General features: G+C 37.9%; 1 protein-coding gene across 7 annotated transcripts in view; it reads left to right on the plus strand.

The window, feature by feature from the left end:
• The first annotated feature begins 70 nt into the window (after positions 1-70).
• Positions 71-24,604, plus strand: part of LOC148388310 (adhesion G protein-coupled receptor D2) — a 91,584-nt gene continuing 67,050 nt past the window's right edge. For 4 of the 7 annotated variants that reach the window (XM_088393677.1, XM_088393681.1, XM_088393680.1 and 1 more), the window contains exons 1-19: positions 71-346; positions 439-475; positions 713-737; positions 1,601-1,825; positions 4,164-4,349; positions 5,063-5,142; positions 5,281-5,565; positions 5,709-5,820; positions 6,060-6,206; positions 6,284-6,386; positions 6,495-6,606; positions 7,307-7,362; positions 7,458-7,584; positions 7,887-7,990; positions 8,496-8,598; positions 9,351-9,504; positions 9,712-9,845; positions 10,172-10,287; positions 11,894-12,014. In XM_088393677.1, the coding sequence (XP_088249803.1) occupies positions 440-475; positions 713-737; positions 1,601-1,825; positions 4,164-4,349; positions 5,063-5,142; positions 5,281-5,565; positions 5,709-5,820; positions 6,060-6,206; positions 6,284-6,386; positions 6,495-6,606; positions 7,307-7,362; positions 7,458-7,584; positions 7,887-7,990; positions 8,496-8,598; positions 9,351-9,504; positions 9,712-9,845; positions 10,172-10,287; positions 11,894-12,014 (2,226 nt within the window). In that variant the 5' untranslated portion in view covers positions 71-346; position 439. Of the gene's footprint in view, positions 347-438; positions 476-712; positions 738-1,600; positions 1,826-4,163; positions 4,350-5,062; positions 5,143-5,280; positions 5,566-5,708; positions 5,821-6,059; positions 6,207-6,283; positions 6,387-6,494; positions 6,607-7,306; positions 7,363-7,457; positions 7,585-7,886; positions 7,991-8,495; positions 8,599-9,350; positions 9,505-9,711; positions 9,846-10,171; positions 10,288-11,893; positions 12,015-20,891; positions 21,085-24,604 lie in introns of those variants that run through there. The other 3 variants (XM_088393682.1, XM_088393683.1, XM_088393684.1) reach the window with 2 other exon arrangements.

Consider the following 24,604-nt stretch of genomic DNA (forward strand, 5'->3'; position numbering starts at 1 on the left):
TGAGTAAGTGATTTTAAACATAACATGTTGCTGAGAAAATAGCGCCAAGAAGGAAGCAAATGATGAATGCTCCTTGAATGACGTAATTGAGCAAACTTCATGCCAGACGCTCCAGGACCTTAGAGGCTCGTTGAACCAAACTTCGGGGCGCTGTCCTATACGCGTTACACCCTTTGCTCTTCACAAATTTCCTACCGCTTTCTCACTGCTAAAAAAGCTTCTTTCTCTTGACTCCAATTCGGCAGTGCTTGAGAAATACAAGTTCTTCCATTGCATCAAGTAAATCTGACACCGAAGTAGAGATTTAAGATGAGACATGCTAAAAGTTTCCCGGACAATCATTAAGGTAAGACGCGGCTTTGTTCATACAGAAATTCACGTTGTATGTCTAAAACAAAAGGGCAATTGTTACCCGCTGATTGACTATTTGATTTTCAGAATGCACTGGTTAATGTCTCCTCGTTCTAAACTCCTTGTAAGTATTTTTCCTTTTCTGCATATATTTGATAGTTATTGTGGTTAGATTGGTTAAATGGTTGAAGCTGCTATCCCCCTGGTTGCATCTTAAAATTTATAAATACAGTACATCTAGTTTCCTAGTATTAAAAAGTTCCTCTTCAGTCAATTTAAAGTGTGAAACTAAATACATTCAAACATATATCTGATGTATTTTAAGTCAATATTAAACTGAACTAACTGCTATTTCTCTCAGGTGTGTTGTCATGTCTTTATATCAGGTAAGTGGCTTTTTATTTTTTATTTTTCCATTCAGCGTTAGCACTGTAGAATTGCAAGACAGAATTCTGGTTAAAAAATGTAGTATTAAATAGAAATCTACTTTTTATTTTTACATTACTTCTAATATCAAACTAAGTTGCTTGGGATAAATACAGATTTATCTAGTTTTCCTACTGAACTCATAAAAACACAAATCCTTAATTTGATTTAACATTTAGAGAAAAATGTGTTTTGTAGTTTTTTATTGTTAGTAGTATTTTAAATATGCTTAGCCGCATTCCTGCATGTATTCGAAGTTCCCCTTGTTGAACACACCTGATTCAAATGATCAGTTCATCCTCATGTTCTGCAGGATTCTGATAATAATCCTGTATAATTACGACTGGAATTTGACTCCCCTTTCAGTTAAAATTTTCAATTAAATCTTATTTGTATAGAAGTCAAGATGTAAGTTGTCTCTTTACGTACTGTAGAAGTTAAATTCCATCAAGGGGAATAAAACATCTTATTTATTTAAAAAAATGTTTTTTTAAAAAAAATATATCTCCTTGTGGGATTCCGTTGCCAGTCCCACTTTTTGGAAAGAGCGCCTGCTAAATGTTAGACATGTACACTCGCTGCCCATCTGTCTTTTATTTTTTGGCTTTTCAGTTTGAATGTTTTGGTTCCTTTTACTGTCTTTGTTATTTATTTATTATCTTAACCGTGTTTGTTCTATGACTTACTTTGCTCCATGTACAGCACTTTGTATGCAGCGGTTGTTTTAAATTGCTCTACAAATCAGTTCAACTGAAACAGTTGTAGGCAATTATAACTGTTTTTTGTCGTTGTCAATAATAATGGAAGTTTTCTATTTTAACAGCTCTTTTACTGGAAAGCAGAGCCCTTATATATGAGGAGACATTGTATGAATACATACCCGATGATTTGCAATGGGGCAGTGCAGACAAACTGTGTTACCAGCGCTCTGGGGCCTTAGCGGGTATCTCCAGTCCAGTTGAGAAACAAGAGATAAATAACTATTTGAGGTCCATAAACATCTCTGAAGCTGTGTGGATTGCCAAGAAATTCACAACTCATCTGCAAAGTAAGTTCACTACTTACATATTTATTCCTGAGCTGTCCTTTTGCATGACATCATGAGACATAAGTTTCGCTTTTCTTTGGCGTTTTGTACGATCTATTCCAAAGGGGAGCATTTGCAGAGAGAGGCTTAAAAATGTAAAGTTGTACGAAATCAGGAATATACGTTTGCAAGACTGAGTTTTAAAAAATGGTTTGGACATTAAAATTTCTTATTTTTGCGCTTCAGTGTCAATGATATTTCATTCACAGTTTTATGATGATGACAGGTAGACTCAGGAATGGATTATTGCTGTAATCATTTAAGGTAAGGGTTTTTAAATGGACCCAGGTTGGATTGTATTTGACTATAAAGGTTTCGTTGTACTGTATTCTAGCTACACTTTAGTCTGCATTAGCTTTTACAATATTTCTTTTTTACGTTAACAAGGGTTATGCAAGCCAGCTTGGTCTTATAGCGGTGTTTCTGTTTTGTGTATGGTCGAGAGAAAAAAAATCAGGTGAAACTTTGGCTCTGGGGCTCAGCGAGCACTCAAACCGGAAGATTGTGCATCCTCTTCACAAGTTTTCAGACCCTAACTGCTTTGCAATTTCCAGCGCTGTTTCTTATTCCACCCAGTCATATATTAATGATTTCCAGCTTTGTGCAAACCTTATCCAAGGAAAGCCTGCACAGCTGGCTCTGCTAGTACATGGTATTCATGGTGCTTACCAAGAAGTCTTCATCCCCGACGGATCCTGGCACCGAATTTGCGTTTCTTGGAAACAGAACGGTGGACGCTAGACACTATTAGCCGATGGCCATACAATCTACATTGGGAATGTCTTGAACACTTTTGACAGCATTGGGCCAGATGGCCTTTTTATTATCGGTCAGGAGCAGGACACCTTTGGGGGCTCATTTGAGAAGTATGAGTCATTCTCAGGAAGCATCACTGAGATTCACATATGGGATCAAGTACTGAAAAGAAGTGAAAGTTTTATGGGAAAGTTATGTCCACCGAACATATCTGGGCTGATTTTCAAGTGGAACTGGGCATCCATGGAAATAGAGTCCTTTCTTCCAAAGCTGTGGAGCAGGAGCCCATATAATAGGTAATTTGGCCAGCTTTCAGCATCATCATAATGGGGGAAAAAATGAAAGGCTACCACATTCATTTAAAGAAGATCTCATCAAGAACAGACACAAATCTACTGCATGCACATGGTTTGGCACAGTATCGTTGCTGCACTGGTATTCAGGGCGGGTATGGTTGCTGTGCAGAAAAACAATCACATAGAGGCTAGTCGAAAGTCATTCTGGGATGCACACGTCCGGACTTGCACGTTTGCCAAAAATCTGAGAAGCATTTATGTGGGGAATCCACCCATTTGGAAATATGTGTGTGTGTGTGTATTTGGGGAACCAAACAACAGACTCTCAATCAAAATATTGAAAAAGACTCCCCCCGCCCCACACACACACACTTTCACACAAAGTATCTGCCTCAAACAAATTCTCTTTAAAATGTATTCTTAGAATGTAGAAAATGACATGACTGACATTTGTTTGAAAACATAAGAGGATCAAATCTTAAACTTTCAAAAGTAAATGAGCTTTTCTTATCTAATGAAGTCAGCAAAGTTACATCCAAAACTGGAGCAACTATGCATCCAAATGGCTAGCTAGCAAAACTTGTTTCATTGCCAGTACAGAACAAAAGCAAGCAATTGAAATTTAATGCAGTGATAGTAGTATTTACTTCAGATTGTACCGGAAAAATGAGAACTATAAAGTAACTATTTTTTTTTTGCAGCATCAACAACACAAAGAATTCAGTTTGAAAGCGAGTTCTTCCCCACTTTAGCCAACTTCAACATGTTAATAAAATCACACATGCTCATTATTAATGTTTAATGGGGTTTGTGGTCTGACAGAATCCCTCTCAAGCCCGTTTCCCCTGCTCTACCCAATTTCAGCTCCTTACAGTTCTTGTAAATGTTTTGTGGCTCACGTCACTTGTAATCCACCCATAACAGCAAACTCTGTCCCATTCTGACTTCATAGTCCCCTATGAGCACTGAGTGTCCAAAATTCACTTCCCAGTAGGTTGAACACATTTATACTCATTAAATAACTTGCTGCCCAGGAACAAACAGTTTTAGGGATTTGTGGATTTTTTTTTTCTTTCACTTTGCTTCTTTTGCTGCCGTAGGACTTGGGTAGGTGATTGAATAATGTAGGTTAGTAATGTGGAAATGTTCAAGAAGAAACGTTGGCCAAAATTAAACAGTGTTGTTGTTTATCATCATGGCTATATTAGTTTGCTTTTTTTTTTAACCCTCTGCTTTTATTCATCTAGGTAACATATCTGTCTTTTTGGACTCTATCTTGTCTGGAGATTCCTCAGAGAATCGGACATTTTCCCTAGAGATTGTCCAAACCCCCCAGCCTGACGGAGTGTGCGACATTTTTGATCCTGTTACAGGGAGTTTGGGCCACGACGACTGTGACACTTATCGAGGAACCGTCTGCCAGTACAAGAAAGGTGCCTTTGACAATGTGTATTGTGACAATGCTATACCATTTTCATGTGTGTCAAAATAGCATCTTTGTATCATATGTAAATAATTTAGTATCAGCTTGTGTTGAAAAGCCGATTTTTCTATTTTCTGCTTGCCCTAGACTCTGTCTCTCCCCTTCTCAAACGGAAAAGCGTAAAAATCAATTTTTTTACTTGAAGGGGCCTATTTTTGTCGACAGGTGCACCTCTAGTTTACTGTTTCAGAATTTGAGTTGCACCTCGCTGGGGACTGTTTTCTATTATACTCCCCCTTACAATTTGTTGACTGAAAATGGACTAGAATTTAGACAAGCTCGAAGCAGGTGTAAGTTGTGGCACAGGTTGTGTGATGCGATTTTGCTGGATTTGATTGAGGCGCAAGTTGGCAGAGCTTTAGCTCTAATGATGCCCTTTTGGACCTGCGCCTGTCTACCAAAATAACAAAAGAAAGTAAACTCCACCCATGTGCATAGTCAGACAGAGGTTTGGGCCAAATTTGTGTTTGGCACAAAAATAGTGGCCACAGTAGCTTACAGTAGCATAGCAAGTTTAATTTTTTTCTTCTATTCTCTGGTGACCTCCCGGGGAGGTGTGCAAAACACTTGGAAAACCACTGTTTAATATTATTAATATTTTGTGTGTAATAATTGTTTTTTTTTTATTAACTTGCTTTTATGAATGCAATTCCATTTTGTTAGTTATAGAAGTTCAGGATGATTCCCATTCCCCAAAGCTGCCATTCTTCAGCATATCGAACCAGTATCCTTTACCCGGTCCTGTAAGTTAAACTTTCTCAGTGTCCTTTTTTATGTTTGTAAATGTTACGTTTTAAGGCAAAAATGTATTATTGTAGGAATATAACACTACATAATAGCGCAAATTAATATTTATCAATAATTTCTTTTGGATGTTAAAGGAGCAGATTCCTTCCTGGGACAGAGAGATAAATTCACTGCATCAGCTGGCCCTGGCTGTCCTGCACAAAATTGAGGCTGGTGGTCCCAATGTCCTCACGTCCAATGATATCCACTATGTGTCTGAAAGGATGGAGATGGGCTTGTCTGCACTGGCTAGTAGCCATGCAACCGGCACTAATGCTGCAGAGGCCATGACGTCCATTGCTAAAGATTACGTAAAGATGTCGAGTCTGATCCTAGAGCCTCATGTGGCTCAACAATGGATTGGTTTAACAGATGGCGGGGTGAGGATTGACAAAAGTATCCTTTTGATGAAGATACACCTTGAATTATTTTCTTTTCTCTTATGTCATTTTTAACAAGCCAAAATTCCTGGCATGATGCATAATTGAAATGTTTGTTTTTTTTATCTGATTTTCTTCAACAGATCAACATGGGACCTTTTACAATCGTCAATAGTATTGACAGTCTTTCTGAAACTCTGGCAGACATACTATCTGCTGAGGGAAAAAGCTTCTCACTTTCTACCAAGAACATAGGTAATGTCTAAAACATCTTAATAGATACCATAACATATTGTGATATGCCTAGATTTGATACTAGTAGTATCACATATTTTATTGGTTTTAATTCCTCTAGAGGGTTACAAATATCAGAAAGCGTAATTTTTCACTGGTCTCCTTAATTATTAACATCCATCATTCCGGTTTTTGTTTGACATTAAATGTGCTTTTTGTGTTTTTCTTTGCCCCGTGGCTTCTGCTGTTTTTGTGAGTAGATTTACTCATAAGGAGCCACAAACTGACTGAAATAAGCTGCTGTCAATCATTTAAACCATTTGACATCAGCTCCAGCACAATGAGGGGAACTGCTCAGGATGAGCTGCTAATCCCAGACTCAGAGTTACAGAGAATTCAGAAACTTGGTAACAAAAATAGACAAAATCTTGCTGCACTTTGCTCTACATTATTTTTACCGGCACAATTTCTTTTCTGATTTTAGGACATAAGGATGTGATGTTTATTCACACTCACTACAGCCATTTGAATGAGATTTTATCTGGTGCTGCAGAGCCTTTTCTGAGTCGGCATGATCAAGTGAAAAGGTTGGACATTTAATGATCTTATACTCTGAAAAGTCAATCGTGTTGGAGGAAATGTAAAGATTTGTCCCTCCTTTTTAACTAACATTTACTGAGGATGTGTCTCTTCAGATTTGTCTCAGGTCACTTGGCTTCTGCTGTGATATCAGCCACCCTCCGCGATGCTTCAAAGGCCCAAACAATCCCTGTTGCTGTCAAGTACACGTTATCGTCATCACATGGGGTAAGCAAGCTTGAGTAATAATCCTTATATTGCGCTTCAGTGAAAATGTCTTGTTCAACATTGAAGATTGAACATGTTCATCTCATAGGGCCAGGGATCAGATATGTTGCTTGTATATACGGCTGAATGAATTGCAACTAGAAATAGGAATGACTATTTATTTATTGATTCCAAGTATTTTGAAGAATTTGACTGGCTGTGTCGAAGTGATTGCTGTGTGATCTCGCAATTAAAGCAAAATGCAGTGCACTACTTGGCTGCAAAGTTTGCACATACAAATGCGAGTAATGTAATCTTGGCTATGGGAAGTTGAGCCTCAACCATGAAGACTTTTGCCAACTATTATGCTCAGTACAACATTGGTGTTGAAACAGTAGTGAAATTCTCCAATCTCAGTAAAATAATTTTAACAAACTAATAAATAATCAATCTTCACATTCACCATAGTTGACTAATTAAATGTACTCAAATGTCTATTCCTAATAACAACCGACTTGCATACTTCACCCTTTAAGTATCACAAAGGAGATACCATATTACTTTGAGTTCATACAATGCTTGTGTTCTCACAGCCCATCCCTTATGAGCTCTACACTAGAGTTGTCATCAAATTGCAATTAGTTCACATGCCATTGCATTGCAAGTAAATTCAATAAATATTATCACCAAAATGTAGTGCTGAATTTGTTTCTGTTTCCAGATGGACTATGTGCAGAGATCTTCTCCAGTCTGTGCCTTCTGGAATTTCAGCCTGATGTAGGTTTCATCAGCAAAACAATGAATACAATTGTGTCATTTAATCACGTAGTTAGTGACTGTGTTCTTGTGCATTTCTTTGTGGTGTGTCATAGGAATAATCATACCAGTGGTTGGTCCAGTGATGGCTGCAGCGTGATCTTTGCTGGCTCTGGCGTTACTTCCTGTCTATGCAACCATACCACAAACTTTGCAGTATTGATGAATTACTTGAATCCAAAGGTGAGTCATTTGGCATGTACAGTATTAAACACAAAATTATTTTTAAAATGTACTCAGAATCTGGCAAGTAAAGCATGCCGAAAGTGATAATGGTACATGAATACTGTTCCAAAAAAACCCAATCTTGAGTCTGTTTTTATCCAACAGGTGACAATCACTGTGATCTTCTAGTTTTAAAACATGCTTATTTGAATTTGGCAGTTTTTTTTTTTTTATTGGAAGGCACAGGTTTAGTAAGCCCTAGCTAACAATATTCTCCACTCTTCTTTTTTTACGCACCCATTTTTCACCCATCGTCCCAGTGGACTCCTGAGGAAGAGCTTGTTTTGACCAAGCTGACCTTCATTGGCTCGGGAGCATCTTTGTGTGCTCTGGTGGTGACATTGATGCTGTTCACTGTGTTGGAGTGAGTATTTCCTAATGCTGTCTTGCTCATCCGCAAAATTACTTGACTCTCGGTTAATGAAAGCAGTATTCAACTGTTCTCTTAAATGGTTTTGATGTCCCACCAATACACCAAAAAGATCACTATATGGTCATCGTTGTAGTAGCAGGCATTGCTTTTCTTCTGTGGCCATTTAGCATATTGACTGGTGCTAATCTTCTAATTACAGTTGTGTGCACGTGAGTTCACTCCAAAGGTTTATGGTAGCATTTTGCGGCTGGTAATTAGCTGAAGGGTCACAGAGGGATCGCAACAGGCCATGAAGGAGCTGCTATCAAAATTTATTTACTGTAGTCTATTGAGTGTCAGCTTGCCTTGTACATATGATATGCATTAAACAATACGAGTGTATTATTTAGTTATCGATAATTTAATTCAATGATCTATTTAATATTTTTGTTTCTATTGACAGTGTTTTGTGAAAGCTTCACAAAATTCAAATCATTTTTCACTTGTTTTCCGCTAGCATACCTCGATCTGATAGGACATCCATCCATAAGAACTTGTTCATTGCGCTGATCTGTGCTCAAGTGATTCTGCTCTGCAGTGGCTCGGCCATTCACAACAAGGTGCAGTATAAACTCATTGAATTGGGTGACAAGACAGTAATTAGTGATGGTGATCAATTAGTGATAATGACCTCTTAAATAAAGTTTAAGTTTTACTCACAATATACTATACTGATTGTTCAATTTAAATGATTCTTATTCGGTATGATAATCATGATTATAATTTGCTAAATGTGTTTTTAAACTGCTAACACATAATGTGATACAAAACTCTAATGTCCTATATTCACCCAATGGTCAATCATGGGTCAGTAGTTGATCATTTGACCCTAGGCCATGTCCGGGTCAGCTGTACCTCTTGGGGTTGCTTTTTGGACTATTCAATCAATGGTTTGAAATGTACAAAATATCCCAAGCGGTCATTAAGTGTGTCTCCTGTCGACTTTAATTAGGGTTTTTTAGTCAGTTCATATTTAATTGATCAGAATTGTCTTGGGTGTATTTTTACTATTTTTTTCTGGCCAAGTAATCCAAGTCTAGTATGTACTGTAGTGACATTTGGGGATTCTCCCAAAACTAAATAACTGAAATTTGCTGATTAAAAAAAAAAAAAAAAATCACTGTGCTATTATAACAGTAGGAAGAACTGTCCTGTGTGTGCTTATGCATATAAATTTAGTAAATGTAGTGAAAGCAGTGTCTCTAAAGGTAGTATATTTACTCAAGGTACATTTACTTTGGATCATTTAAGCGTATTACCGAGCATCTGAAACAGAAAGCATAATTTTGTATCTGGTTTGCTGTGCTCGTAGGTTGCGTGTACACTTGTGGCAGCATTGCTCCACCTCTTCTTTATGGCTGCCTTCAGCTGGATGCTGGTTGAGGGTCTGCTGCTTTGGAGCAAGGTGGTTGCTGTCAACCTCAGTGAAGAAAGACACATGAAGTATTATTATCTCATCGGCTGGGGTACGGTGATTTTATCTTGGGATACTTTCAATTCTATTACATTATGAACATCCAATCTGAAATAGAAAAATAGTATTTCCATTAAAATTGTCCTGTGACATTATTTATCTTGCATTTTGCTTACATTTTGTTCTATTTATTTATGTTACTCTTCACAATCCTTTATGTCTCCACTGCTATTTTTTTTACTTCTCATCCTTCTTTTAGGTCTGCCAGTGCTTATAGTCACCATCACATTGGCTTCGGCCTCAGGCAAATACTTGGCGGATGGCTATTGTTGGCTCAGTGTCCAGAACGGTGTCATATGGGGCTTTGCTGGGCCTGTCATCTTCATTATCATGGTCAGTAAATTACACCCGAGCCGTCCCTCGATTTACAGTATAATGTATTTTGTTCATTGCTGACATGACCGATGCCACGTGCAAGTAACATTCACCCATGGTATGCCTGCAAACTGCACTGCAACTAAGAGACCCGAGATTCAAAATAATTCCATTATAAACTTCTTAATTTATCTTTTTCAGTTTTTTGTGTTTTGTTTGCTTCTTAGTCGGTACCGTGTTTTTTTGTTTGCGTGTAAGTTAGTTGAAAAAAATAATTCAAATTGTCCCCCTGATTTTTTTTTTTTGTAATAATAAGTATTGTGAATGTTTTTTTTTTATTACAGGTGAATGTCATGGTACTTACTAGGGTGGTGGTCATCACTATCTCCACAGCCAAGAGGCGCTCCATTATGTTGGCGATGGGTGCCAGTCCTCTGGAACAAACCTACGAGCAAGTTAGGTACTGGCCATGAGGGGGCGCTATTTGTCCTCTTTTTAAAGCTTATTCAACATTGCGACAGGCCTTGGAACAGGCGGCTGTCTTCTGAAGGCACCAGAGAAAAGGATTTGTCATTTGTAAAATAGTGAGGCTCATTCATCAAGTAAGATAGAAATACATTTTGAATTGATTATATTAGTGTTGTCTATAAAATATTCATCAGTTTTCAGCCACTTCAAATGCTTTCAAGCCCTCTGTCCCTGAATGTTTTAGGGTCTTTTACTTTTGATCAGACACATGAATTAATTCAGACAAATTGTCTTTTTCTGTATTGACAATTAGATAACATATTATGCTAATATAATCGGGTATACAGTTTGACTTTTTAAATGATTTGGCTCTGTTATAAACTAATGTTTATCATGCAATTCTGCTTTTTTCCACCCATTTTGACTAGCAAATTAGGAATGGGATTTAGAAAAAAGATCCACATATAGCTGAAGTTATGTATGATTTCTGCAATTTCAATGAGGAAACAAGCAGGAATATATTTAATTGTATGATTTATATAAACTTCAAAAACATTTGTTAAAAACTAAAATAACCTTTAAAAAGACAATTGTCTAAATTATTATTTTTTTCAAAGCTACTCTGTAAACTCAGTTTGCATTTTTTTGCAACATCTTCCAAATTTCATCAATACATATTGATGATAACATGATCAAGAAAATATTAAGATGAGGAAGTGTTACAAGTCTGTCTTTCTACAATATCTATAATTCTAAATTTACAGTAGTTGGTCATTTGAAGTCTGGCCAAAAATCAATTCCGACTCAAATGTCTAATCAAATAAACTAGCCAATCACGTAAACCATTGCAATATGAAAATAATTAGCTTGGGCTTTCCATTTTCATTGTCAATACGCGTGTAAAAAATGTTGGGCTGATTTGTCTTTTTTGTACTTTACGTTGCCATGCAGAAACAGCACAGCTGTGTTTCTGGTCAAACTAGTATGAACTAATCTGCGTGAATCTCTCCCACATGTGATCCAGTAGATTTCCGACCAGAAGTCTTGTAAATGATTCTATTGGTGAAAGTTATGTCAAAGTGTGTATTTTTTTTTCTCAACCTCAGCCCACCAGGCCTCACAGTAGGCACACTATACACATTTTCAAAGCTGTCCTTGAACCATTTGGCACCCCTGGGTGGCAGCCATCTTGGAAACTTAAACAAATTCCTCCAATGAATAAGCGAGGGCCTGCCGCCATCCCTGTCACAATTTGAACACACACATTCACAGCTGGTGTGGTTTGGCAGTCACCTGAGTGGGAAGCTAATTCCACTCTAAATAGAATTAAATGAGATTTAAGGTGGGAAGTTGTCACCCTGTGGGTCTTCCCAGCCACACAGCCACTGCTAGTCATCCAAGGTTAGACAACGACAAGGACAAATATCCTCCCAAAAACTGCTAAGTAGAAAAAGTTAGAAAAGCGCCAATGTCCATAAGGAATGATTTGAATATTAACCCAGGATGGTTTGCCATCATGATTAGCCTCTTTATCATTTGTGTGTGTTAAAATCATGCATGGGTACTGTATGCTTAACATTACTGTCATATGGTCACAGGGCTGCTGTTAAAGCAGTTTTGGTTCTGCTGCCCATTCTTGGATTGACGTGGCTGTGTGGTGTCCTTGTGCCTTTCTCCATTGTCATGGCCTACATCTTCATCCTTCTCAATTCTCTACAGGTACACACCAAGTGACACAATAGCAAAGATGTTACAAGCATACAATAACGCACACATGAATCATAGTGAACATTATTATTATTATTATTATTATTATCATCTAAAGTAAAGTGAAAACCTAATGAAGATGAAACAAATATTTAAACGTGGTGGTAGTTCTCACTCTAACCAAATTAGCATAACCTCAATTTCATCCTCCATTTCTTACATTCCATTAGAAAAATATAAGAATGAAAACACAACTGCAACCAGGAAAGAAAACTCTAGCTACAAACTTAATCCTGTGAGGTTTTTTTTCCTGTAATGAGAAGTTGAAAGGTTTTCCATCATACCGTCTGCTTTTTCTCTGAATGTACACAGTTTGTCAAGGCTTTTATTTGTCAGTAGCAAAGGCTAGTGCAGAAATGGGAGTAATAAAAAAATGACAGAGTTTTTTATTTTATTTCAACAGTTGAATTGCATTTATATTGTTTATTTGCATTATTCCCATCATAGGCAATCTAAGGTCAACATGATTGTGATGATCAATTCAAATGCTTTTAGTGCTAAAATCTGAAGGGTGGATTTATCACAGAATTTTAGGGAGGAGCTATATTGCAGTCAAATTCTTTACCTTGGTGTTGTTGACGTTGTTGAAAATGTGTGGTAAACTTTTATAGATAATTGCCTCGATTCTCAGATCCTTTTTCTCCCTTTTTTTCCCCTGAAATTCTCAAAGGTTAGTAGTTGTTCACATATTACCCAGAATCCATCAGCTGTAGAATATTTAATTGAGCTGTATTTTAAGGAAAGAATCAATAATGGTTTTAACTGTTGTCTAATAATTAAGTGGGCTACTCGCAACAAATAGCTTCTTTCCTATAGCTAAGGATATTTTTTCATGAAGATAATTAATGCATATGGTTTTGCCGTGCTAATTAGCCTGAACATATTGATTCTTTCTCATTAGAGTAATTTCTGTGTTTTTGGTCTAAACCTTTATCAATGGGTCTTCCTTTATCTTACCACTGTCACCTGTCACAGTTATCGTGCATATTTGGCATCTTTTGTTGTCAATGGCAGTAAATGACTTCATTAGAGAGTCCTGACCTGAATCCCATCAAACACCTTTGGGATGAAAATTGTGAGCCAGACGCTCAGGTCCAACATTTGTGACCTCTGACCTCACAAAGGTCGTTTTGGATGATTTGACATCATTCATTTCCAGAGACATACTGTGTCTGAAGTCAGAGTGTGAGGTGTTTCTTGTTGCAGTGATACAAGAGCTGGTCACTAAAAGCCTGAGTATAATGGAGTATAATTAAAAGTGGCAGGGTGAAAGCTTTGATTCAAGGTAGAATCATTTCAGGTGTGTGAGAAAATGAATGTATCCCTTTCATTACATTTCTTGTGAATTTCGATATAAATTGTGACTTTTCTCTCACTGCTCAATTCTATGGACTCCATATCCATTCCCAATAGTGGTATTCTATGCTGCTCATTCTCACTAGAGTCATTGGTGTGCCGGAGCCCATGCCAGATGATTTCAGGCAAAAGGCACAATACACCCAAGACTATGCAAAACATTGCTGAAAATGATTGGGAATTAAAAAAAAAAAAAAAGGTTTCATAGAATTGTTGTTTGCCAGTCATTTTTACTGGCCCAAGCCAAAGCACCATAAAGCTAAAGTGTCAGGCTTTTACTGTTGAATCAATAAAACAGATAATGTTGACATTTCATTGCGCGTGATCGTACACTTCTAGTCCTCCTTTTCCCTTGTGACCATCTGTAATATGCCTCCACACTTCTTTCAGTTGAACTATTGCTCTTCACTGTAATCGAGCAACTTGAGTCAACATTCACAGTATATGATATTACTGTTTTGAAACTCTGAAAAGGAAGAAGTATCCATAAGACAGTTATTTTTACATTGCTTTTGTAACTCAATCCATTTACAGCAGGCACCTACAGTATTTTGAACAATTGGAAATTCCTTTATTTTCCTCTTGGTGATTTTATTTTATTTTCCCCCACAGGTTCTATATATTTACTGTAAAATAATCAAACCAAATTTTGGGTTACTCCTTTTTTGTGGTTATTATAAATATGTCTTTTTGACAATATAATTTCCCTCACGGGATGAATAAAGTTTTTATTGAAAAGGCACTTATTCATTCAAACAATCACGACACAGCATCTGCAAAGTTTCAGGAGCTATGCTATTCTCTTGAGTCTGTTTGAACTTCTATCTCGGAGTAAGTTTTATGTGCATCTTTACCATAAATACAGGCATGCCTCATCTACTTACTTATCGGGCGAAAGATAAATAGCACATGTGGTAAGGGGGCAAGGGAGTGTTTGTGGGGCCCATAAATCGCTCCACCCACTGTCATCCAATCTCTAGGCAATGTCATTCAAAACTTTTCGCACTATCCATTACCTAGGTATAATAGGCTCTTGGCCCTGCTCTGCCCATCCTATTATTAGGCCATAACATCAAACTATCAACAACTTTGAGCAACGGGTGAGGTGAGTGCAACAAGAAGCTGAAGACAACAAAGTGGGGAGATGAAAGAAGTTACGTTATAACAAAAATGTTACGCTGCCGAAATACTAGGTGTCAGCTGATGCCCAGCTAATTTAGCGCATCTTGTCCATTTTCTTCTATTTTTTTGTTAGTTTTTGGTCTTGTAATGATGTGATGTGAAAATGAAGCTTCAAATTGGCTTCATGAATCAGTTGTAGTTTTTGACCGCTCTAGATGGTCTTGTTGGTTTGAATAGAGAATTCTAAGAAATGGCAACTCCGTGTACTTTCAGCTCAATTTTTCTAGAGGAGTCAAAAAATACAACAACTGGTTCATGAAGCAAATTTGAAACTTCATTTTACAATCACTTTTGGACAATATTGCCCACACCTTTTCAAGTTCTAATTCCCTACTCTTCTACTCAACAAACAAACTGTACATTTGAGTTGCTAGTATAACATTGAACTATTTACTCAATGTGGGGGAATTGCCTATTTTCTTATATAAATAGAATTTGACATTTGGTAGTTGTATAAGCAATATAGATAATGAATGATGTTCCATTCATCTATCCGTCCAGCAACCCACACAAGCACGGCAAGAAAAAACTCGACCGTTTTAGACATGCTAGCCACATGCAGTGTCCATTATGTTCTATATTTAAACAATAATGTAAGGATGATGAAAACTTTCAAGTTTAAGTAGTCATAGGTATAATCATGTAGATTTATTTATAAATCCATGTTTTAATTGGTGTCTTTGATAATTATGAGGTGCGGTTGAAAAACAAACAAACGCGCGACATGATTGTTTGCATTTCCATTGTGAGGGAAAATAACTTTCCCTTTGAAAAGTAGTCCTGTTTGTATTGCATCCTCAATTACCAGCCGCAGCATTAAAACGATATTCAAACAGGATACCAAGGTCAGACTGATTCTCACCAAGCCTCTCTGAGGTGCCACTTCTAATGAGGGCGTTGAACAGCCTTTTTAAGTTGTATACTATTTATAGTGTTTTGTCTCAACTTGTACTTATTTGTCCTTTTCCATGTTTGCCTGTTTTCTTGCATTTTACACTTTTATCTGTGTTTGACTTTAAATTGTGGCTGATTTTAGATTATGGTCACCTATTTTTACAGTCAAAATTAAGTCTTTCACGCAACACAATGCCTTCACTCCCCTAAAAAAAAAAGGACTAAAATGAATCAATTTCGACAGTATTGTGAAATCCTTTATTCTTAACTTGTATCAAAGAGAGAAGTCAAGAAACGGCATAATATCAGATGTGAAAAATAAAGTGAAGAACACACTTCCTGTTAAAAGAGGGAGAAAATTCCTTGCGTTGTAAGGCCTCTCTTTGTGTTAAACCTGCTGACATTTATTTGGCTTAGAATTACCTGCCTGCTCAATTTGGTAATAGCCTGTGTCATAAGAAAGCAAACCATCATTTTTGTGTGTCTCGCCTTACCTGTGTGTGGTTCTACACAGCTTTCTGGCTTTTTGAAGAACAATTTCAATTTGAAACAACTGTAGGGGGGGATTTATACCTTGTGAGGACATTTTTGTTGAGTCCTCACAAACGGCAATGTCAAAAATTAGGAAAGTGAGGATTAGAAGTTTTAACCCCAGCAGATGTGCTCTTTCATCAGTTTCAGAACTCTTGATCTCACTGCCCTCCATCACCGTCACACACCCTGTCAATTGACAATGTCGTGGGGGGGAAATGGCCATGCTATTTTTATTTTCGCCTCCTTTATTTTTGTTGCTCACAAAAATCTAGTTTTGGGGGTTTAAATTTATACATACAATACATGCATACAGTATTCATTCGGTGTTGGCTGGTTGTGATTAGGTTAGAAATTGTCCTGGTTTCTGTTACACTGCCACACTGCAGTAGATCTGTAGAATTTCTGCAGCTTTGATGCATACTTTGTGGATAATTAGTGAGAACTGGGTCAGGACAGGGCAAGAAAGCAAAACCATGTTGTTCTTCTAGTGGGTGGCAGGGAGATGGTGGGATAGAGTTGAAGTGGGGGTTAGAGTGTCGGGAGGTTAAAAGGCTGTCAAATATTAGTGCCAATTCACATTGAGACATTTTCTTTTCACTGCATTAAGGTCAAAGCAAATAAGCACTGCTGTCTGTTCTTTTTCTAGACTCTTTTTTTGGTGGATGGATAACATATCGTACCAATTTTGATATTGTTTTTTTGTGAATTTAAGAAAAAACACATAGGAGAGGTAGATTGGTATGTTGCACGCTTAATATGGTATAACTTACGGTATTTGTGGAGGAAGGCACTGGAGTCACTTCATAGGGTAATAGGGTAGAGCAGGGGTCGGGAACTTATGGCTCGCGAGCCAGATATGGCTCTTGGTGACGTTAAAAACGTTATTAAAAAGAAAACATTAGTACACTCCAAAAATCGTTGGTCTTAATTAAAATACATGCATTTAAATGTATTTAACCAGTTTTTTTTTTTTTTAAAAATGGTATGGCTCCCAATGGAAATTATTTTTAAAAAATGGGCATTTATGGCTCTGTCTGCCAAAAAGTTTCCCGACCCCTGGAGTAGAGGATTTTGCACGCTGTAGTCATTGATCCAGCAAAATTGTGATCGGGTGATTGTTCCCTTCGTATATCCGTAGCAGAAATATGCCGGTGAGATATTTCAGTGTCCTGTATGGTGAGGCCCATTAGCAATTACTAGACCCACTATTGTTCTGTGAAAGCAAACAAAACAGTGGCAATGTGAGCTAAGAAACAACAGCGTGGCCAGCAGGATCTTGATTGGGATGTTGAGGGTTATCCTCACTGGACCCTTCCTGGGGTGGCCCCTGGCTTGTCCCCGACATAGCTTAGGTCATTTCCTATGCACATCAGTGTGCACAGATACGTATATGGTCTTCCCGCTGAGTGTTTACAGCCATATGCTGATTCCTATTAATCTGCGTCTTGTCGGGACAAGGTGGAGGGTGGATCCTGGAGGGTTTGTCTTGGACTTAGAGGCCACAGAAGGTGGGTAAAATCTTCAGTCACACACACAGGCAGGCAAATGTGAACACACACACACACAACCTGAAAGCCCCATCTGACAGATTGCACCAGGCCTGGTCCTCTTTTTACACTGAGCAGATGTGGTCTCACACTTGTTTTCCTTGGTAATTATCCCTCGTTAAGTGAAAGCATGTGCCAATCAAACGGCTTGGCTAGCAAGAGCAGTGCCTGAGCCAGGTTAGGGAGAGAGCGAGGGAGGTAGAGAGACCCTCTCATCTCCTCCTCTTTTTAGAGCACTGTGTCATTACTACATTAAAGCCAATTCTTGCCATGGTGTGAGAGAGCTGCAACAGCTGCAGGACTGACATTATCCCTCGTTGGACTTTCAAGTGGTTGCAAATTTGATGATTATAACAGTTAACACTTGTCATGTTAAATTATAGCTTTATGTCATATGTTTTTTTTGGGGGGCGGAATTGTGTATTAACATCAGAATTGTTAATTCATTTCGACATTGTAAAGTAACTTATTAACATAAACTTGAATCACAAATAACGGTCAAACAAATCACTTACCTATGTCTCAAAGCTGGGAGGTTCTGAGTTTGAAGAAAGTGTAAATAATTGTCGCTTATATATTTAGTGAAGCAGCGTCTAGGTTGCTGTTGGGGTACTTAGAGTATTTGTAATTACTATTTTCGGATTAAGTGTCGTGGTAATTGTAAAAGTCCTCACATTTCTTCAGTAATTAAAATCATTAACCCACAACACTGCCAACAACTAAATTGGGCTTTAAGAAAAAAAAAGCCTCTCCATCCAAATAAAAGACAGCGATTGCAAAGAGAGAAAAAAAAACGAAGATATATGAAGTCTTCATGTCGTTGAACTACCATTCATTTTCACTTTGAGGACCTACGAACCGTGGTGAAGTGTGATTGCATGTGACAGTCGCCAAGTCTGCCTGTTTATCATGATGGATACACGCTGCCACTGTGGCAGTGCAACACACAAACACACACTTGCACAGCGGGAACTGCAGGTTTATGAAGCTCTTGATATAGAAACACATTTTGCACAAGCCACATATTCACCAATTACCACACTGACTATCAAACTCTCGATACAACCAAATATTTACATAATTTATTGCATGCTGTTGTAGAATGAATGCTTTCGTCTCTGACTAATCAAAATTGACTAGAGAATTATTGGTGATGTTAAAATTCATTTTCAACTTGTAATTATTATCCCAAAAATATTCCTGCAGCTCTTGTAAGGCCCAGATTTGCAGTGAATAGCAACATTTTTTGTAAAGCTCTCAGTATGTACTCATACTCAAACAATGTATCAGTAAGTTCCCATGAAATCCAAGGTCACATGTTCAATGCAATAAAAAAGCACAAGGCACACCCATTGACCATGTTTAACCCTTAAAACGTGAAAGATGCTCTGTCTTTCCCTTTGTCTGCACTGCTCTCGCCTCCATACTTGGTGATCTTGACACATGCCATTAACCTCAGCTCGCCTCACCTCAACTGTGAGACGGGAGAGCAAAACCATCCCATAATAATACCTGTAACCATCTTTTTTTTTTTTCCTGTTTGGTACCCAAAAGCAACTTGTTCCAATTTTGCATATTGCATCCATTTGTCATTGCTAGTCAAGGGCACTGCTGCACAGTCTTGTCAGCGGTGCAATTTTATGTTTCAGTTCAAACGGGTGGTGAGTACGTGTGTGTGTGTGTGTGTGTGTGCGTCTAAGAAGTATCATTCGAGCGATTTTAAATTTGTTTTCATGCCTACAAATGTGTGCATATGAATAAGAGGACACATTTCTCCCGTGCCCGAGGAGTAGACCAAGGGCAAATATTCAGTTGTTCCTTGAGCAAAATATGCACTTTTTATGGCCCCAAAACATTGATGTATCTAGAAGCAGACAAGCACAAGAAAATGATAAAGCGATGCTTCTTCCACGTAGGAGCATGGTTTATATTGCTCCTGTTAATCATATTATGTAGTTTTACAGTAACACTCATGCATGCTACTCGTGGTTTGTTGAGAATTTTTAATGATTACTGAGGTCTGTCAGAATAAGAGTTGGATTCACAATTCCCATAATGTGGAATTTTGTTTTGACACAACCAATAGATTTGATCTGATTTTAGTGTCAATCATAATCAAATTAATCAGGCATCCCAATTTCTTTGCAACTTTTTGACGTGTTAATCTGAAGTGTTTTCCGCACTAGCAATTTAGATCTTTTATTTAAGTGGAGGAAAAAATGAACAAAAGCCATAGTACTACCAAACTCCTCTAGCCATTTCTTTATGGACCATACTGAAGGTCAGTAAGGGCCTTCCTAAACCTTTTCCCATGAAATTGGAAGCATGCATATGTCACAACTGTCATGGTTAAGATTTTGAGACCCATCCCTGATTGTTTCATTAATTTCTTAACACTCCCAATACTTTTGGACATCAAGTTTAAGATAAACGCAGATGTTAAATTACTGTAAATTGTAGACTTTCAAATAACATATTCTCATTTCTTATCCAATGTGACTAAGTTACGAACAGTAAAAGAATGCATGTTTATGCATTCTGTTCAGAAGAATATAATGTCCGGCTGCTTTTGCCAAGTTTTCCTCCTGTTTAACACGTTTTTTCCCCTCCCGCCTTCTATCTTTGGGAAAACTTAGTGGTTAAGAAACACGCTGGGATTGACAGTGAAGGCACATCCACTTTGACAAGGGTGTGCCCCAGAGCGCCTCCTTGGATACCTTAGTATTGTTAATTAAACAGTTCTCTGCATTGGCAGAACACTTTGCCTCCCTAGTTCAAAGACTCTTTCTTTGACCCATGTGCAGAATCTTTGGATCGGTTTTCTACAGCTATGTTTTGCTTGGCGCTTAAGGCACGCCAGCCCTAAATTGTCTTGTTTAAAAGCTAGTTTGTTTACAGTCCGCTTTCGCTTGCTCTCAATAGCCCCACAACCTCTCCATCCCGTTACCACATGTGCCTCGTAGAGATTTTTTTTCAAAGGGGCATTTCTAAAAGCCATTGCTCTCCCAATAAGTCCAATTTGTGTAAACATTTTAAAATTATGTTAGCATGTGTAGCAAAAAATGGAATGATCGCTTCATTCCCACCCACCCTCGGTCATACGGGTTTATTTAATCATTAACACAAAAGCGACCGCTCATCTGTTATTGCTTCAATAACGTTTGTTGCTGTGATGTAAAATCAATATGACACACCAGCTCAATGCTAGAGCAGTGGCAAACGTCATTTGTCATCGATAGGCAATAAAGATATACAATTGATTTTAGTCTATTTCAATCCACAACCTCCACCATTTATTGCTCTTTTGTGGTAGCAGAAGAAAGAAGTGGAAGAAAAAGGAATTTGAAAAAGGCGATGGAAGGACAACCTTGCCAAGCTCAATTATTCTTAAAGAAAAGGGCTGTGATGCTTTGAGGGCACGTTTGTCGACAAGCCCTGCCGGTAAAATGTGAAGAGCAATGAAATGTCTGGTTTTTTGGTTGTCATTAATGGGATGCTTTGCTGGTGATTATTGAATAGTTTTTTTTCACAAGCATGTCCTGTATGTTTTGATTTATTGTTTTTTTTGTTCTTTGTATATTTAGTTTCACCATAGATTAAGGCTTTTCCAAATTCCCATTATACAGTATTGAGCTTTGTTACTCCAAAGATTTACAAATTAAAAAAAAAAAAAAAAAAAGGAATCAAACCACACCAACATTTTTTTCTCAAAAGCAAACACTTGATAAATGAAATCAACCATTACACTCCTAAATGAATCAGAAATGTGTAATCTCCATTTGTATATGTTCTTCCATATGTCCTTTTGCGGTATATATTGTATGCAGTTCTATTCAAGTCACGGAACTCGATCATATCCTACCTTACATTTATGCATTCTGTTTTGTCTGTTGTCAGTGTTTACGTCAGAGTTACTGTTGTGTTTTGTCGCCTCTGGCTCGTGAGGCCCCAAGTTGTGTCGGTGGTAGCGAGCAACATCTGTTTTGGGCTTGTTGTTCCTCTTGGCTGCTTTTCAATTGGATTTCCTCAAGCAGGGCCAAAAGCTGTCACCTCTGCCAGGCTCTGTTAGTGATCACTGCCGGCCCCTATATTAAGTAGGTGGTTCAGGGCTAAGCTAATAACTCTCCCTCCTCTCCTGAGCCATCGCACACCAATGAGTGTTTCCACCAGCATCGGTGTGTGTATATGATCGCTTTCTAACTATAGACCCAGTAGTGGCACACTGACTTGGGGGTCTCCCGCTCAATGTGACAACCGAGTTGAGTGCATGTGGGTGTCCGATTAGTTCTTCTCAAAGAATGAACAACGCTTTTTTAAAAGTCGAATAAAATAAGGTCAAAGCACATTGTGATAATGGTACATAGTTATGTTGATGTAATGTGAGGAGTTCTATGAGATATGTCAATTTCCATTGGCATTTAAACTAATTAAGGAAAGCTCTTTCCAACAAATGTAGCTCTTTGTCTGGTGTTCTTTGTATGGCGCTGCAGTTCTTTGTGTCCTTCTGGATCACCCTGCTCTTGGGGTCATTTTGGTAGGCTGGCCTACATGGTGGCCACCCCCTGTTCAGTCTCTGACCACCCCCTGGCCACCACTAGGATGTATTTAGAGGGGACGAAAACTTTTTAATGGCAAGATATTTACTGAATATACAGCGAAGCAAAAAAGTATTTAGTCAGCCACCAATTGTGCAAGTTCTCCCACTTATAAGATGAGAGATGCCCCAAAATCTCACTGCTCTCGAGGAGATCTGCATGGAGGAATGGGCCAGAATACCAGCAACGGTGTAAGAAAACCTTTTGAAGACTTACAGAAAACGTTTGACCTCTGTCATTGCCAACAAAGAGTTTATAGCAAAGTTTTAATATGAACTTTTGTTATTGACCAAATACTTATTTTCCAACATAATTCGCAAATATATTCCTTAAAAATCAGACAATGTGATTTTCCGGATTTTTTTTTTCCTTTTGTCTTTCATAGTTGAAGTGTACCTTTGATGAAAATTACAGTCATCTCTCATCTTTTAAGTGGGAGAACTTGCACAATTGGTGGATGACTAAATACTTTTTTGCCCCACTGTATGTACTTCATGGTTTATTGTTTTTATATTGTCATTATTTCATTACTCAATAATTCCCTTGGCTTGATTTATTCCATCCATTTAGAAGACCCACTTAAATTGCCAAATCGGGTTATTTGGCCAATAATGGGGCTCATAAAGACAGCATTAAAATACCAAGGCTGCACTGATTTCGTCACTGAGAACTCAGAAGTTGCACTGTATATATGTTGCATTTGTTTCCAATTAGTTTTACTCATACAGTCTATGTAAAACCATGATCTCACATTTATACTATTTTATAGGCTGGTTGAAGGCATTTTTTTTTTTCTCTCTATGAAAGCAATCAAGTCCTGCCCCTTGGTTGTGGGTGTTAAAGCTTGCATGGGGAGGTGTTTATCTCATCAAATTGACAGCAAAGCAGCCTGGCTGTCTACCTGCCTGTTTGTCTGGCTTCATGTGGTCTTGCCAGCTTCTCTGGCCAGCTGGAGCTGTTAGACAGGGGTGAATATGAACCGAGGACCTGCACAGCATCAACCCGGTGCTTCACAGCACTGACAGATACTTTGATTTGACATGCCATGAGCAGTTAAAGTGAAAGTTATGTATACATGTTAATTAAACTGTTTATGCATAAAGGGGTCAGAGACATTAGCAAGTCCCAGTGCAGAAGTGTGAATTTCTTGTCTTTTTTCCTACATCCCAGCATTTTCACCTCCTCTGTCTCTCATTTCCGTAATGATTACCAGGTGTAAGAGCTAAATTTTTCCTCCCCGTTTTGCCAAGCAGAGATGCAGATAGCTCTATTTGTAAAAAGTGTCTCGAGTGTTTGCCTCTAGGTTGGATTTTTGACACGGGGTCTAACTTGTTGCAATAGCTCCCTTTTATTTTTGTGGCTGTTTTCAATGCACATAAAAGTTAGTCTTTTGCTCTGTAAAAGAGAAGTATTGGTCTAGTCAAACAATTCAATTGATCTGTTATAGTAAAAATTGATCAGCATTCACCCAATATGAAGTATTATTATTTTTGCTGCCTATATTTAACATTAAGAAATGGTGATAACACATTTTCTATAAAGGAGATAGATGGGAGATGGGAAACAATATAAATATATAATATAATCAACGGAAGTAATGTGATTGCAAAAGTGTGCACACCCATCTTATAACTGCCAATGTGATTGTGTTCAGAATTAACCGATTGTAAACAACTTAAATGTAAGTCAGCACACACCTCCCACAATTTCAACAGCTTCTGATTAAATTCAGATATTACTATTCTGTTAAGCAAATGCCTGAACAGTTCGCACTAACACTAACTTCATTCAAGGCCCCACTCCAGCTGAAAAAAAAAAGGCACCCAGTACCTCTCTTTATAACGAGTGTTCCTCAAGTGATAATCAGTGTTGCCGTGTTTGTGGCAAACACATCTTCAGGAATTATGGTCCAGAAATTCAACCTTGGTTTTATCGGACTGTCACAAAATCTCTCAAACGTGGGAATATGAAACCAGCCACTATCAATATTTATTCCTGAAAATTCACACAAATCCTTCAGCAATGGCACCCACTTTTTGTTTTTGTGTTAAATAAGGATTTTCTGCTATAAATTGTGTCTAGCAAAAGTGTCCAGTTAAAGCATTAGCATGTGGCCCTTTCACATGCTAATGCTTTAACTGGACACTTTTCCAATCAGTTCTTATACAACAGTCAGAGGTTGACATATGTCGAAAGGACAACAAACCAAAAACTGGTTGCGGCTTTTGGATCAGGGGATGACACTGATCATCAACTGTGGGCTTGTGAAGCTCTTTAAGACTTTGTAATTTAGGGCTAGAAAATAAAATTGACTTAACAACATTAAACTGATACAACAAAGCGCTAGTGGATTTTACAATGGTGTGGGCCAAACTCACATCACTGATAAGTATTAAAAAAAATAATCCTTTTTTTATTGTATCAAATGTATTTT

Source organism: Syngnathus floridae, chromosome 13, assembly GCF_059516105.1.
Source record: "Syngnathus floridae isolate MCC-2025c chromosome 13, RoL_Sflo_1.0, whole genome shotgun sequence".
Taxonomy (NCBI): domain Eukaryota; kingdom Metazoa; phylum Chordata; class Actinopteri; order Syngnathiformes; family Syngnathidae; genus Syngnathus; species Syngnathus floridae.